This window comes from Scardinius erythrophthalmus, assembly GCF_964197995.2.
Source record: "Scardinius erythrophthalmus genome assembly, chromosome: 21".
Classification (NCBI taxonomy): domain Eukaryota; kingdom Metazoa; phylum Chordata; class Actinopteri; order Cypriniformes; family Leuciscidae; genus Scardinius; species Scardinius erythrophthalmus.
Genome location: NC_138241.1, coordinates 37123551 through 37136050, shown reverse-complemented (window position 1 = coordinate 37136050; position 12500 = coordinate 37123551). Strand labels below are relative to the sequence as shown.

General features: G+C 50.2%; 2 protein-coding genes across 3 annotated transcripts in view; one reads left to right on the top strand and one right to left on the bottom strand.

Annotated features, from left to right (window-relative positions):
• mrpl2 (mitochondrial ribosomal protein L2) overlaps positions 1-4692 on the top strand; it is a 5649-nt gene extending 957 nt beyond the window's left edge. The window contains exons 2-7 of one of the 2 annotated variants that reach the window (XM_081350799.1): positions 391-459; positions 554-710; positions 1136-1277; positions 3344-3570; positions 3641-3714; positions 4109-4692. In XM_081350799.1, coding sequence (XP_081206925.1) covers positions 394-459; positions 554-710; positions 1136-1277; positions 3344-3570; positions 3641-3714; positions 4109-4306 — 864 coding nt within the window. In that variant the 5' untranslated portion in view covers positions 391-393 and the 3' untranslated portion in view covers positions 4307-4692. The remainder of the gene's footprint in view (positions 1-390; positions 460-553; positions 711-1135; positions 1278-3343; positions 3571-3640; positions 3715-4108) is intronic. The other variant, XM_081350800.1, reaches the window with a different exon arrangement.
• Positions 4693-5684: 992 nt separating this feature from the next.
• LOC308681711 (phosphofurin acidic cluster sorting protein 1) lies at positions 5685-12494 on the bottom strand. The gene is made up of 6 exons (XM_081350801.1): positions 12448-12494; positions 12333-12375; positions 11115-11232; positions 10558-10775; positions 10348-10461; positions 5685-9615 (listed from the first exon to the last, which is right to left on the bottom strand). The coding sequence occupies exons 3-6, from the start codon at positions 11213-11215 to the stop codon at positions 9500-9502; spliced, it is 549 nt and encodes a 182-aa protein (XP_081206927.1). The 5' UTR covers positions 11216-11232; positions 12333-12375; positions 12448-12494; the 3' UTR covers positions 5685-9499.
• Positions 12495-12500: the final 6 nt, after the last annotated feature.

Sequence of the window (12500 nt, the reverse complement as noted above, 5' to 3'; positions counted from 1 at the left end):
GTGTCCGTGTGGCGCTATAACACACACGTGTCCGCTAGTGTAGTTGCTCAGGAGTATTGCAGGTCATAACAGCTCACTTATTTTTCAGGTTTTGCATTTTAATAAATATTTAGACATGATCATACACTAGATTTTTCAACTTATTCATTTAAAAAAGTTAATAATTTGTAACTTAGTATATTTTAATGAAACTCGTATAAGCACACAAGCAATGAATGCAAGAAAATACTGAATTTAACCCAAGAAAAGTAAACAATAGTGCTAAAAGGCAAACTGCATTCAACCAAATATGTGTTCCTTATATGTGCAGTACAGTACAGTACAGTAGGCTAAACATGTGAGTTGATATTCACTGATGACTTTTTTCTTCTCTCTGCGGCGTGTGTTCAGAGGATGAGCGTCGGTCTGCTGTCACGCGCACTGAGCGCGCTCTCTGTGTCGCGCGCCGTCTCACCTCAGGTCAGACCTTCATCCTCCACTTCACCCTCCTCTTCATCGCACATTACCTGTCATCATCACTTCAGGTGATCGTTAACCACGTGTTGTCTCTCAGATCGCGAGTGTGTCCGGTGTGTCCGCGGCTCTGACCGGAAGTCGCGGGTTCATGACGAGCGCGTGTGGGTGTCAGAACCGGAGCCTGTGGAAACAGAGAGAGAAATACACCGTGCGACCGATCGGCATGAAGAAGACCGGGGGACGAGATTACACAGGTCTCACACACACTCACTCACTAAGACTCACTCACTCACTCACTCACTCACTCACTCACTCACTCACTCACTCTTTCTTTCACACACACACACACACACTCACTCACTGACAGTGTTTGAGCTGCAGGGAGGATCGTCACACACACACACACACACACACACACACACACACACACTGACAGTGTTTGTGCTGCAGGGAGGATCGTCACACACACACACACACACACACACACACACACTCACTCACTCACTGACAGTGTTTGAGCTGCAGGGAGGATCGTCACACACACACACACACACACACACACACACACACTGACAGTGTTTGTGCTGCAGGGAGGATCGTCGCACACACACACACACACACACACACACACACACACACACACTCACTCACTCACTCACTGACAGTGTTTGTGCTGCAGGGAGGATCGTGACTCACGGTATCGGCGGCGGACACAAGCAGCGCTACCGTATGATCGACTTCCAGCGTCTGCGCTACGAGCCGGGCCGAGAGGACCAGCCCATCGTGGAGAAGGTGGTGGAGGTGCGGTATGACCCCTGCAGGTCAGTGTGTGTGTGTGTGTGTGTGTGTGTGTGTCCCCCCTCATGGTCACCCCTCGCCCCTCCTCACCCTCGTCCTCGTGTTCTCGCCCCTCCTCACACTCGTCCTCGCCCCTCCTCACACTCGTCCTCATGTTCTCGCCCCTCCTCACACTCGTCCTCGCTCCTCCTCACACTCGTCCTCGCTCCTCTTCACCCTCGTCCTTGTGTCCTCGCCCCTCCTCACACTCGTCCTTGTGTCCTCGCCCCTCCTCACACTCGTCCTTGTGTCCTCGCCCCTTCACACTCGTCCTCATGTTCTCGCCCCTCCTCACCCTGGTCCTTGTGTCCTCGCCCCTTCACACTCGTCCTCATGTCCTCGCCCCTCCTCACCCTGGTCCTCATGTCCTCGCCCCTCCTCACCCTGGTCCTCGTGTCCTCGCCCCTCCTCACACTCGTCCTCGCTCCTCTTCACCCTCGTCCTTGTGTCGTCGCCCCTCCTCACACTCGTCCTCGCCCCTCCTCACACTCGTCCTCGCTCCTCTTCACCCTGGTCCTCATGTTCTCGCCCCTCCTCACGCTCGTCCTCGTGTCCTCGCCCCTCCTCACACTCGTCCTCGCTCCTCTTCACCCTCGTCCTTGTGTCGTCGCCCCTCCTCCCACTCGTCCTTGTGTCCTCGCCCCTCCTCACACTCGTCCTCGTGTTCTCGCCCCTCCTCACACTCGTCCTCGCTCCTCTTCACACTCGTCCTCGCTCCTCTTCACACTCGTCCTCGCTCCTCTTCACCCTCGTCCTTGTGTCCTCGCCCCTCCTCACACTCGTCCTTGTGTCCTCGCCCCTTCACACTCGTCCTCATGTTCTCGCCCCTCCTCACCCTGGTCCTCATGTTCTCGCCCCTCCTCACACTCGTCCTCGCCCCTCCTCACACTCGTCCTCGCTCCTCTTCACCCTCGTCCTTGTGTCCTCGCCCCTCCTCACACTCGTCCTCGCTCCTCTTCATACTCGTCCTCGCTCCTCCTCACCCTGGTCCTCATGTTCTCGCCCCTCCTCACGCTCGTCCTCGTGTCCTCGCCCCTCCTCACACTCGTCCTCGCTCCTCTTCACCCTCGTCCTTGTGTCCTCGCCCCTCCTCACACTCGTCCTCGCCCCTCCTCACACTCGTCCTCGCTCCTCTTCACCCTGGTCCTCATGTTCTCGCCCCTCCTCACGCTCGTCCTCGTGTCCTCGCCCCTCCTCACACTCGTCCTCGCTCCTCTTCACCCTCGTCCTTGTGTCCTCGCCCCTCCTCACACTCGTCCTCGCTCCTCTTCACCCTGGTCCTTGTGTCCTCGCCCCTTCACACTCGTCCTCATGTTCTCGCCCCTCCTCACGCTCGTCCTCGTGTCCTCGCCCCTCCTCACACTCGTCCTCGCTCCTCTTCACCCTCGTCCTTGTGTCCTCGCCCCTCCTCACACTCGTTCTCGCTCCTCTTCACCCTCGTCCTTGTGTCCTCGCCCCTCCTCACACTCGTCCTCGCTCCTCTTCACACTCGTCCTCGCTCCTCACCCTGGTCCTCATGTTCTCGCCCCTCCTCACGCTCGTCCTCGTGTCCTCGCCCCTCCTCACACTCGTCCTCGCTCCTCTTCACCCTCGTCCTTGTGTCCTCGCCCCTCCTCACACTCGTCCTCGCCCCTCCTCACACTCGTCCTCGCTCCTCTTCACCCTGGTCCTCATGTTCTCGCCCCTCCTCACGCTCGTCCTCGTGTCCTCGCCCCTCCTCACACTCGTCCTCGCTCCTCTTCACCCTCGTCCTTGTGTCCTCGCCCCTCCTCACACTCGTCCTCGCTCCTCTTCACCCTGGTCCTTGTGTCCTCTCCCCTTCACACTCGTCCTCATGTCCTCGCCCCTCCTCACCCTGGTCCTTGTGTCCTCGCCCCTTCACACTCGTCCTCATGTCCTCGCCCCTCCTCACCCTGGTCCTCGTGTCCTCGCCCCTTCACACTCGTCCTCATGTTCTCGCCCCTCCTCACCCTGGTCCTCATGTTCTCGCCCCTCCTCACGCTCGTTCTCGTGTCCTCGCCCCTCTTCACACGTGTCCTTGTGCACACAGATCAGCTGACATTGCGCTGGTCGCCGGCGGCAGCCGCAAGCGCTGGATCATCGCCACGGAGACCATGGAGGCGGGAGACGTGATCCGGTCATCCAGTACCATCGGACGCATGGCGGTTCTGGCCAAAGAGGGAGACTCCCATCCGCTCGGAGCTCTTCCCATCGGCACACTCATCAACAACCTGGAGCTGCTCCCCGGGAAAGGAGCGCAGTATATCCGCGCCGCAGGTCCGACACACACACCGCATGACACACACACTCTCAGTGAGTTGTTCCTGACAGACTCTCCCGTGTGCAGGAACCTGTGGAGTGTTGCTGAGGAAGGTCAACGGCACAGCCATCGTTCAGCTGCCGTCCAAACACCAGATTCAGGTGAGGAAACACTCGCAACTTCCTGTCACAGATTTAAGGTTTTCCCAAAACAGTTTTTTCATTGAGCTCTCCGACTAGTAAAGGAGAAAACCTCCACAATTCACATTTAAGTGTTTATTTCAGTGCTTTTGATCTATTAGCATCTGTAGATTTAAATCTCAATCTCCACTTCAGCAGCTTGACACACACACCAAATTATTCATATATCATTATACAACATTTTACGTCTACAAACAGTGAAAATTATTTGTTGACAGTATTTTCAGATTTATGGAGTGATAAAAGAAAATAAACTACTTCAAACTTTCTGTTCAGGCTTTATCTAGAGTTTGTTTGTGGTCAGTGTAAGCGGAGTGTGAATGCTCCAGGTGTTGTAAAGCGTGTGCTCTCTCAGGTGTTGGAGACGTGTGTGGCTACAGTGGGCCGAGTGTCTAACGTGGATCACAACAAGCGCATCATCGGGAAGGCGGGTCGAAACCGCTGGCTGGGCATCCGGCCCTCGAGCGGCCGCTGGCAGAGGAAGGGCGGCTGGGCGGGTCGCAAGATCAGACGTCTGCCGCCCATCAAGAGCTTTGTCACACCCGCGCAATAAACTGAGCCTCGCAATAACACGCCTGTGTCACGGGTCACGTCTGTTCACACACACACAGTCTGTTCACACACAACACGCCTGTGTCACGGGTCACGTCTGTTCACACACACACACAGTCTGTTCACACACAACACGCCTGTGTCACGGATCACGTCTGTTCACACACACACAGTCTGTTCACACACAACACGCCTGTGTCACGGATCACGTCTGTTCACACACACACAGTCTGTTCACACACAACACGCCTGTGTCACGGGTCACGTCTGTTCACACACACACAGTCTGTTCACACACAACACGCCTGTGTCACGGATCACGTCTGTTCACACACACACACACAGTCTGTTCACACACAACACGCCTGTGTCACGGGTCACGTCTGTTCACACACACACACACAGTCTGTTCACACACAACACGCCTGTGTCACGGGTCACGTCTGTTCACACACACACACAGTCTGTTCACACACAACACGCCTGTGTCACGGGTCACGTCTGTTCACACACACAACATGCCTGTGTCACGGGTCACGTCTGTTCACACACACACACAGTCTGTTCACACACAACACGCCTGTGTCACGGATCACGTCTGTTCACACACACACAGTCTGTTCACACACAACACGCCTGTGTCACGGGTCACGTCTGTTCACACACACACACACACAACACACAACACGCCTGTGTCACGGGTCACGTCTGTTCACACACAACACGCCTGTGTCACGGGTCACGTCTGTTCACACACACACACACACACACACACACACAACACGCCTGTGTCACGGGTCACGTCTGTTCACACACACACAGTCTGTTCACACACAACACGCCTGTGTCACGGGTCACGTCTGTTCACACACGCACACACACACAACACGCCTGTGTCACGGGTCACGTCTGTTCACACACACACAGTCTGTTCACACACAACACGCCTGTGTCACGGGTCACGTCTGTTCACACACAACACGCCTGTGTCACGGGTCACGTCTGTTTACACACACACAGTCTGTTCACACACAACACGCCTGTGTCACGGGTCACGTCTGTTCACACACACAACACGCCTGTTCACACACACACACACACACACACACACAACACGCCTGTGTCACGGGTCACATCTGTTCACACACACAACACGCCTGTTCACACACACACAACACGCCTGTTCACACACACACACAACACGCCTGTGTCACGGGTCACGTCTGTTCACACACAAAACACTTGTGCGTCACGTCTGTTCTCACACACACACACACACACACACACACAACACGCCTGTCACGTCTGTTCACACACACACACACACACACACACACACACACACACACACACACAAAGACACACAAACAACATCTTGTGTGGTTAAAAACCCTTTATTGAACACGACTGCATGTGTAAGCATGGAAAGCAGCAGCGTTATAAAATTACATTTCATACTCCAAATGTAAAACATGCAACGGTAAAATCGAGTTTTCAAAAGTCTGTCGTGTGTAAAAATGAGGTCTTGTGCAAAAGTGCTGCGCTCAGCGTCACAAACACTGTAGGAAACGCAGTCGTCATTAATGTGCTGTGCAGTTATGGAGACATGCGATTAATATGATTAATACTGAAGAGTTCAGGTCACTCCCGTCTAACAGACGTACACAGAATCCCTTCAGGAAATGATGTAAACGCACCGGTGGAAAGAGCTCATAGTGCTTCTTAAAGCAATAATTCATCATTCTGTCATTATTTACTCGGAACACCCAGACCTCTCCTGTGACACTCAAAAGATGATATTTCGAAGAACGCTGGGAACCAAACAACATTGGACCCCATTGACTTTCATTATATGGACAAATAAACACTGAGGCTTTGTTCCATAGAAGAAAGCCAGTGTTTCAGGTTTGGGAGGGACTTTAAATCTAAGTGTTCATATCTCCAGAGCTCAGTTTACCGTAGTAAAAGTGCAAATACTGCGTGTGGATCTGCTGTTGATGAAGCAGCTTTCATGAACCGGAGTCTTTCGGTATTTTAAGTGGTCATTCTGGGAGTAAAAACAGAAGGTACTGAGCATTTCAATACATTCATCAGCAAAAATGACTAAATGAGGGTCGCCATCGAAACAATCACATGAGAAGCACCACTGAACATTCAACACACACACACCATTGAACATTCAACACACACACCACTGAACATTCAACACACACACACCAACTCAAACAGTCCAGATGAACACACTGATTAGTTCAGCATGTAATGAATGAAACGGTTGTCAGATCAGCTGCTGCTAAACTGAGTGAAGGACTGAAGAAAACTGATTTAATACTAAAACCCAGTGTTGAAAGAGGTTCAGACTGAAGCTCAGACACTCAATCTCCCATGATGCCTCAGTTCGTTCCTGCCACTCCTGAACAGGACAGTGACGTGAGCGCCTGCAGCTTGTGCTGTTACGAAACTGCGAAATATGGCTTGTCAAAACTGCACTGGCTTTCAATCACGTCAGACTAATGTGCGTTTTACTCTGACTGACGTCCATGATCACATGACCACAGCTTCACTGGTCACACATGAGTGTGTGTGCGCTGTATGATGGACAACAGAAGCGCATCTGTAAAGGTCCACGTTCACACCAAGAATGATAACTACAGTGAGGAAAATAAGTATTTGAACACCCTGCTATTTTGCAAGTTCTCCCACTTGGAAATCATGGAGGGGTCTGAAATTGTCATCGTAGGTGCATGTCCACTGTGAGAGACATAATCTAAAAAAAAAATCCAGAAATCACAATGTATGATTTTTTAACTATTTATTTGTATGATACAGCTGCAAATAAGTATTTGAACACCTGTCTATCAGCTAGAATTCTGACCCTCAAAGACCTGTTAGTCTGCCTTTAAAATGTCCACCTCCACTCCATTTATTATCCTAAATTAGATGCACCTGTTTGAGGTCGTTAGCTGCATAAAGACACCTGTCCACACCATACAATCAGTACTAACATGGCCAAGACCAAAGAGCTGTCCAAAGACACTAGAGACAAAATTGTCCACCTCCACAAGGCTGTAAAGGGCTACGGGGAAATTGCCAAGCAGCTTGGTGAAAAAAGGTCCACTGTTGGAGCAATCATTAGAAAATGGAAGAAGCTAAACATGACTGTCAATCTCCCTCGGACTGGGGCTCCATGCAAGATCTCACCTCGTGGGGTCTCAATGATCCTAAGAAAGGTGAGAAATCAGCCCAGAACTACACGGGAGGAGCTGGTCAATGACCTGAAAAGAGCTGGGACCACCGTTTCCAAGGTTACTGTTGGTAATACACTGAGACGTCATGGTTTGAAATCATGCATGGCACGGAAGGTTCCCCTGCTTAAACCAGCACATGTCAAGGCCCGTCTTAAGTTTGCCAATGACCATTTGGATGATCCAGAGGAGTCATGGGAGAAAGTCATGTGGTCAGATGAGACCAAAATAGAACTTTTTGTTCATAATTCCACTAAACGTGTTTGGAGGAAGAAGAATGATGAGTACCATCCCAAGAACACCATCCCTACTGTGAAGCATGGGGGGGGGTAGCATCATGCTTTGGGGGTGTTTGTCTGCACATGGGACAGGGCGACTGCACTGTATTAAGGAGAGGATGACCGGGGCCATGTATTGCGAGATTTTGGGGAACAACCTCCTTCCCTCAGTTAGAGCATTGAAGATGGGTCGAGGCTGGGTCTTCCAACATGACAATGACCCGAAGCACACAGCCAGGATAACCAAGGAGTGGCTCTGTAAGAAGCATATCAAGGTTCTGGCGTGGCCTAGCCAGTCTCCAGACCTAAACCCAATAGAGAATCTTTGGAGGGAGCTCAAACTCCGTGTTTCTCAGCGACAGCCCAGAAACCTGACTGATCTAGAGAAGATCTGTGTGGAGGAGTGGGCCAAAATCCCTCCTGCAGTGTGTGCAAACCTGGTGAAAAACTACAGGAAACGTTTGACCTCTGTAATTGCAAACAAAGGCTACTGTACCAAATATTAACATTGATTTTCTCAGGTGTTCAAATACTTATTTGCAGCTGCATCACACAAATAAATAGTTAAAAAATCATACATTGTGATTTCTGGATTTTTTTTTTAGATTATGTCTCTCACAGTGGACATGCACCTACGATGACAATTTCAGACCCCTCCATGATTTCTAAGTGGGAGAACTTGCAAAATAGCAGGGTGTTCAAATACTTATTTTCCTCACTGTATATTAGATGATATCCTTCTGTTGATCATAAGCGCTGCAGTTTGTCGTCTGTCGCTTTAAATGCTCGAGGTCTGAAAGCAGGATTCTGATTGGCTGTCAGTGTTTTTATGGTTCATACGCTGGAATAAAATCACTCTGAAAGTGATCGTTCTACTGTGTCGTTATTGTTATAGCTGTGATTCTTACTGAGTTAGAGCGAATATTAACGTTATGCTTTTCGTCCTTGGCTCACTCAGTTTGTGTTTAAAATGCACTTAATATTCACTAATATTACTGATTTAACTACATTATAATTAGCTGAATAATGGCTCTTCTGTAGAGATGAATGTGAATCTGTCCTGTATAATAAAGCTGACTCGACCTGGTGTGGCCGTTGCGCTCGGCGTGTGTCATGTGACAGTCATGCTAACGCTCTTCAAACACTTACACACACACACAGAGGTATCAGTAAAGTGCCGGGAACGCTCCGTCTGTCCAGAGTGTGTGTGCTTCGAAAAGGCAGGTTCAGTTTAGCGTTTCAGATTCAGCGTGTAACTACAAAATATCACAAAGACACAAAACAGCTTTTACATTTGGGGTAAAAAAACATCCATTTAAATTCACAGCAAAACACCTCCACACGACCTCTCGACACACACACGTGCTCAGGATCCGTCCCATCATGCAACATTCTACACAGGATTTCACAGAAATGATAAAGTAGCGAAAACAACAGAAAGTGCTTGACGTTTGCCGTCGCCGTAGTTCATCATGACCTAAAAATATATATATTCATATAAAACTTCACGAGTGCTGTTCATGTAGAGTCAGAAACAGCAACTGAACACACACACGATAGAAGTGAACTGAAGACAGTCCGGTTTCCATGGGAAACTCGTCACTGAACGCCGCGGTGGCTTTTCTCCTTCAGCACACACTCACACACACTCACACACACGCCTGCAGGACGTCACATGGGTTTGCTGTAGCCGAACACCCCGACGGGGAAGTGCTTGACGTGAGTCGGCCACTGGGCGGCCAGCTGGAAGAACTTCACATCGTTCCACTCCACGCCGTCGATCGAGACTGAAACACACACACATTCACTGTCACTGACCTTCAACACACACACGGAGGTCAACTCCTGAAGGTGGAACTGTAGCAAACGTCTGAATTTGAATTTATTTACAATATTTGTAGAAATGATCACTCTTTCTAAATGTGATGTAAACACACGGTCCTGCGACTGCACATAAACCGAAGTAAGCACCTGTCCTCTTTCTTCTGTGATTAAACAGTAAATACCACTTTATTTCTGTGACTAATGTGCAATATTGACACAAATTAATTCATTATGATCAATGTATAAACTGTGTTAAAACATCTATGCTTGGGTTTTAAATCTTTAAGTAAACATCAGAACTGTCAGCAAACGGCCGCTTTCATCATGTTCGTTCGGCCATCTCAGAAGCTTACAGTGATTCTCTCTGGTTAGTTTTCTGATGAAACTTCCATTAGCTGGTGAAATTATGTGTGTGTGTGTGTGTGTGTGTGTGTGTGTGTGTCTGTGTGTACAGGTGTGTGCGTCTGTTCACACCTGTGTGTGTGTGTGTGTGTGTGTGTGTGTGTGAAGCGGCACCTCTCAGCATGGTGTGTGTGTGTGTGTGTGTGTGTGTGTGTGTGTGTGTGTGTGTGTGTGTGTGAAGCGGCACCTCTCAGCATGGTGTGCTGGTGTGTGTGTGTGTGTGTGTGTGTGTGAAGCGGCACCTCTCAGCATGGTGTGCTGGTGTGTGTGTGTGTGTGTGTGTGAAGCGGCACCTCTCAGCATGGTGTGCTGGTGTTTGGCCGTACAGATGAGCCGGCTGATGCCGTCGATCACCTGACTCTTAGAGTCCACATCCTTCTCCTTCAGCTTCTTACTGAGGAAAATCACTGCAACACACGCAAGAAAACACACACTGATCCTGATGGACAGAACCTGAGAGAAACGGTGTGTGTGTGTGTGTGTGTGTGTGTGTGGATCAGAACCTTTCTTGTTCTTCTCTCGGGTGACGACGGTCATGGCCATGCAGTGTGTGGGGCTGGTGTCGCCCCCGCTGGGCAAGCGGCTGACCTGCAGCGAGCGGAAGTTGCTCTTCAGTGTGTTCTTCACGTCTCGCTTCTCACACTCGCGCCTCTTCTCTCCGCTCGGCCACGTCCAGTAGTCCACCTGCAGCCCCATCAGCTCTCCGCCGGTGCACGGGGAACTGCACACACACACACAGGTGTGAACACACGCACACACCTGTACACACACACACACGCACACACCTGTACACACACACACACACACACACACACAGGTGTGAACACACGCACACACCTGTACACACACACACACACACACAGGTGTGAACACACGCATACACCTGTACACACACACACACACACACACACACACACACACATACATGCATAATCGTGTATACACACACACACACATAGTGAGTCTCTGGTCCAGTATGCTGATTTTGGCGTGTCATGTGACCCAGATTCACTCAAACACACACGTGTTGATCATGTCATGTGATGTGATGATGTCATACCCCACTCCGGAGAAAACGGCACATGTGGAGGGAGAGGGGGGCGGAGTCACACACGTCTCCTTCCCGTAGGGCGCGGGCGAGGACACGACACCCGCATTCATGGCATCATCAGAGTCCACTGCGAACACACACAGGTGAACACACACTTGCAGCGTCGGCGGGCCGCTGTGGTTCACACACTCCTGCACTGATGCACCCTGGGAGTGTGTGAGGACCTGCATCTGACCCACATACAGGCAGAGAGTCGCTGCGCTGCTGCCCGACTGTAAATGCCTCTCGCTGGGAAATCTATTTCTGTGACTGAGAGCGTAGAGCAGATGTGACCTCATTTCCTGAGGCCCAGGACCGGCTGACTGATGACATCAGCGCACAGAAGGAGCAGCACTGCTGACAACTGCGTGGAAGTCAGTTTCATTTGATTAATCGGCGAAAGATGACACAGATTAAGGGCTTTACTGTGATGGGTTAGGGCCTTGTCCACACTAATACACTAAACGCATCTTTCCTCTCCGCCTCGTCCTTCTGTCGACACTGAGACGGGCCTCTGCTGATGAGAACGGCCCTTAGCGCTGTTTTCCCGGAGTAGTGTGGACTGGGAAACGGAGGTATTTAAAAGCGATGAGTCATGTGACGCATATTGTACCCACAGATATTGATGTTTATAGCGGTGTTGTGCCTGTTATATTCACTTTCCCACTGTTGCTAAAACATGTCACTTCACACACTCTTCATGTCACAGTTTTAGACCACACACATATAATGAGTGAGAGCGACCTGGGCGATCAGGGAATGAGGAGATACTCTGCTGAATATAATCATCCTGTCAGAAGAATTGCGCAATAACTTTATTATTTATTTTTCCATCTGCATCATCTCAGTGAGCTTTTGTGAGGGTTTACGCACGTGTTTTAAAGTGAATTTAGCGTTTTCCGACGTTTCAGTGTGGATGAGAAACGTTTGGAACGCCTGAAAACACTCATGTAGACGGAGAGCGTTTATAAACGAAGACGCCGTTATCAAATGTATCCGGATTAATGTAGACGTGGCCTAAGTTTGAAGGAGTTAAAGAAAAAAAATTCTGCATTTATGTATAAAATAACTGGCCAAAACCAAAATTCAATGCGAAAAGATTGAGATTTTATAAAATCAGTCACTACATATTTCAAACGTAACCAAACATGAGGGTGGACCCAGAATGCTCTGAGGATCTGAACTCACCCGATGTGGACAGACTGTGCTCCACGATCCCCACCTTCACCACCTGACGGAGCGCAACAACCGTTAGCCTCTGCTCACACACTCATACATCATCATGTGACATCTGCAGCCTTACCCCGATGAACGGCACAAACTTTTGGCACGAGTCTTCATCCGGACTGCAGAGAG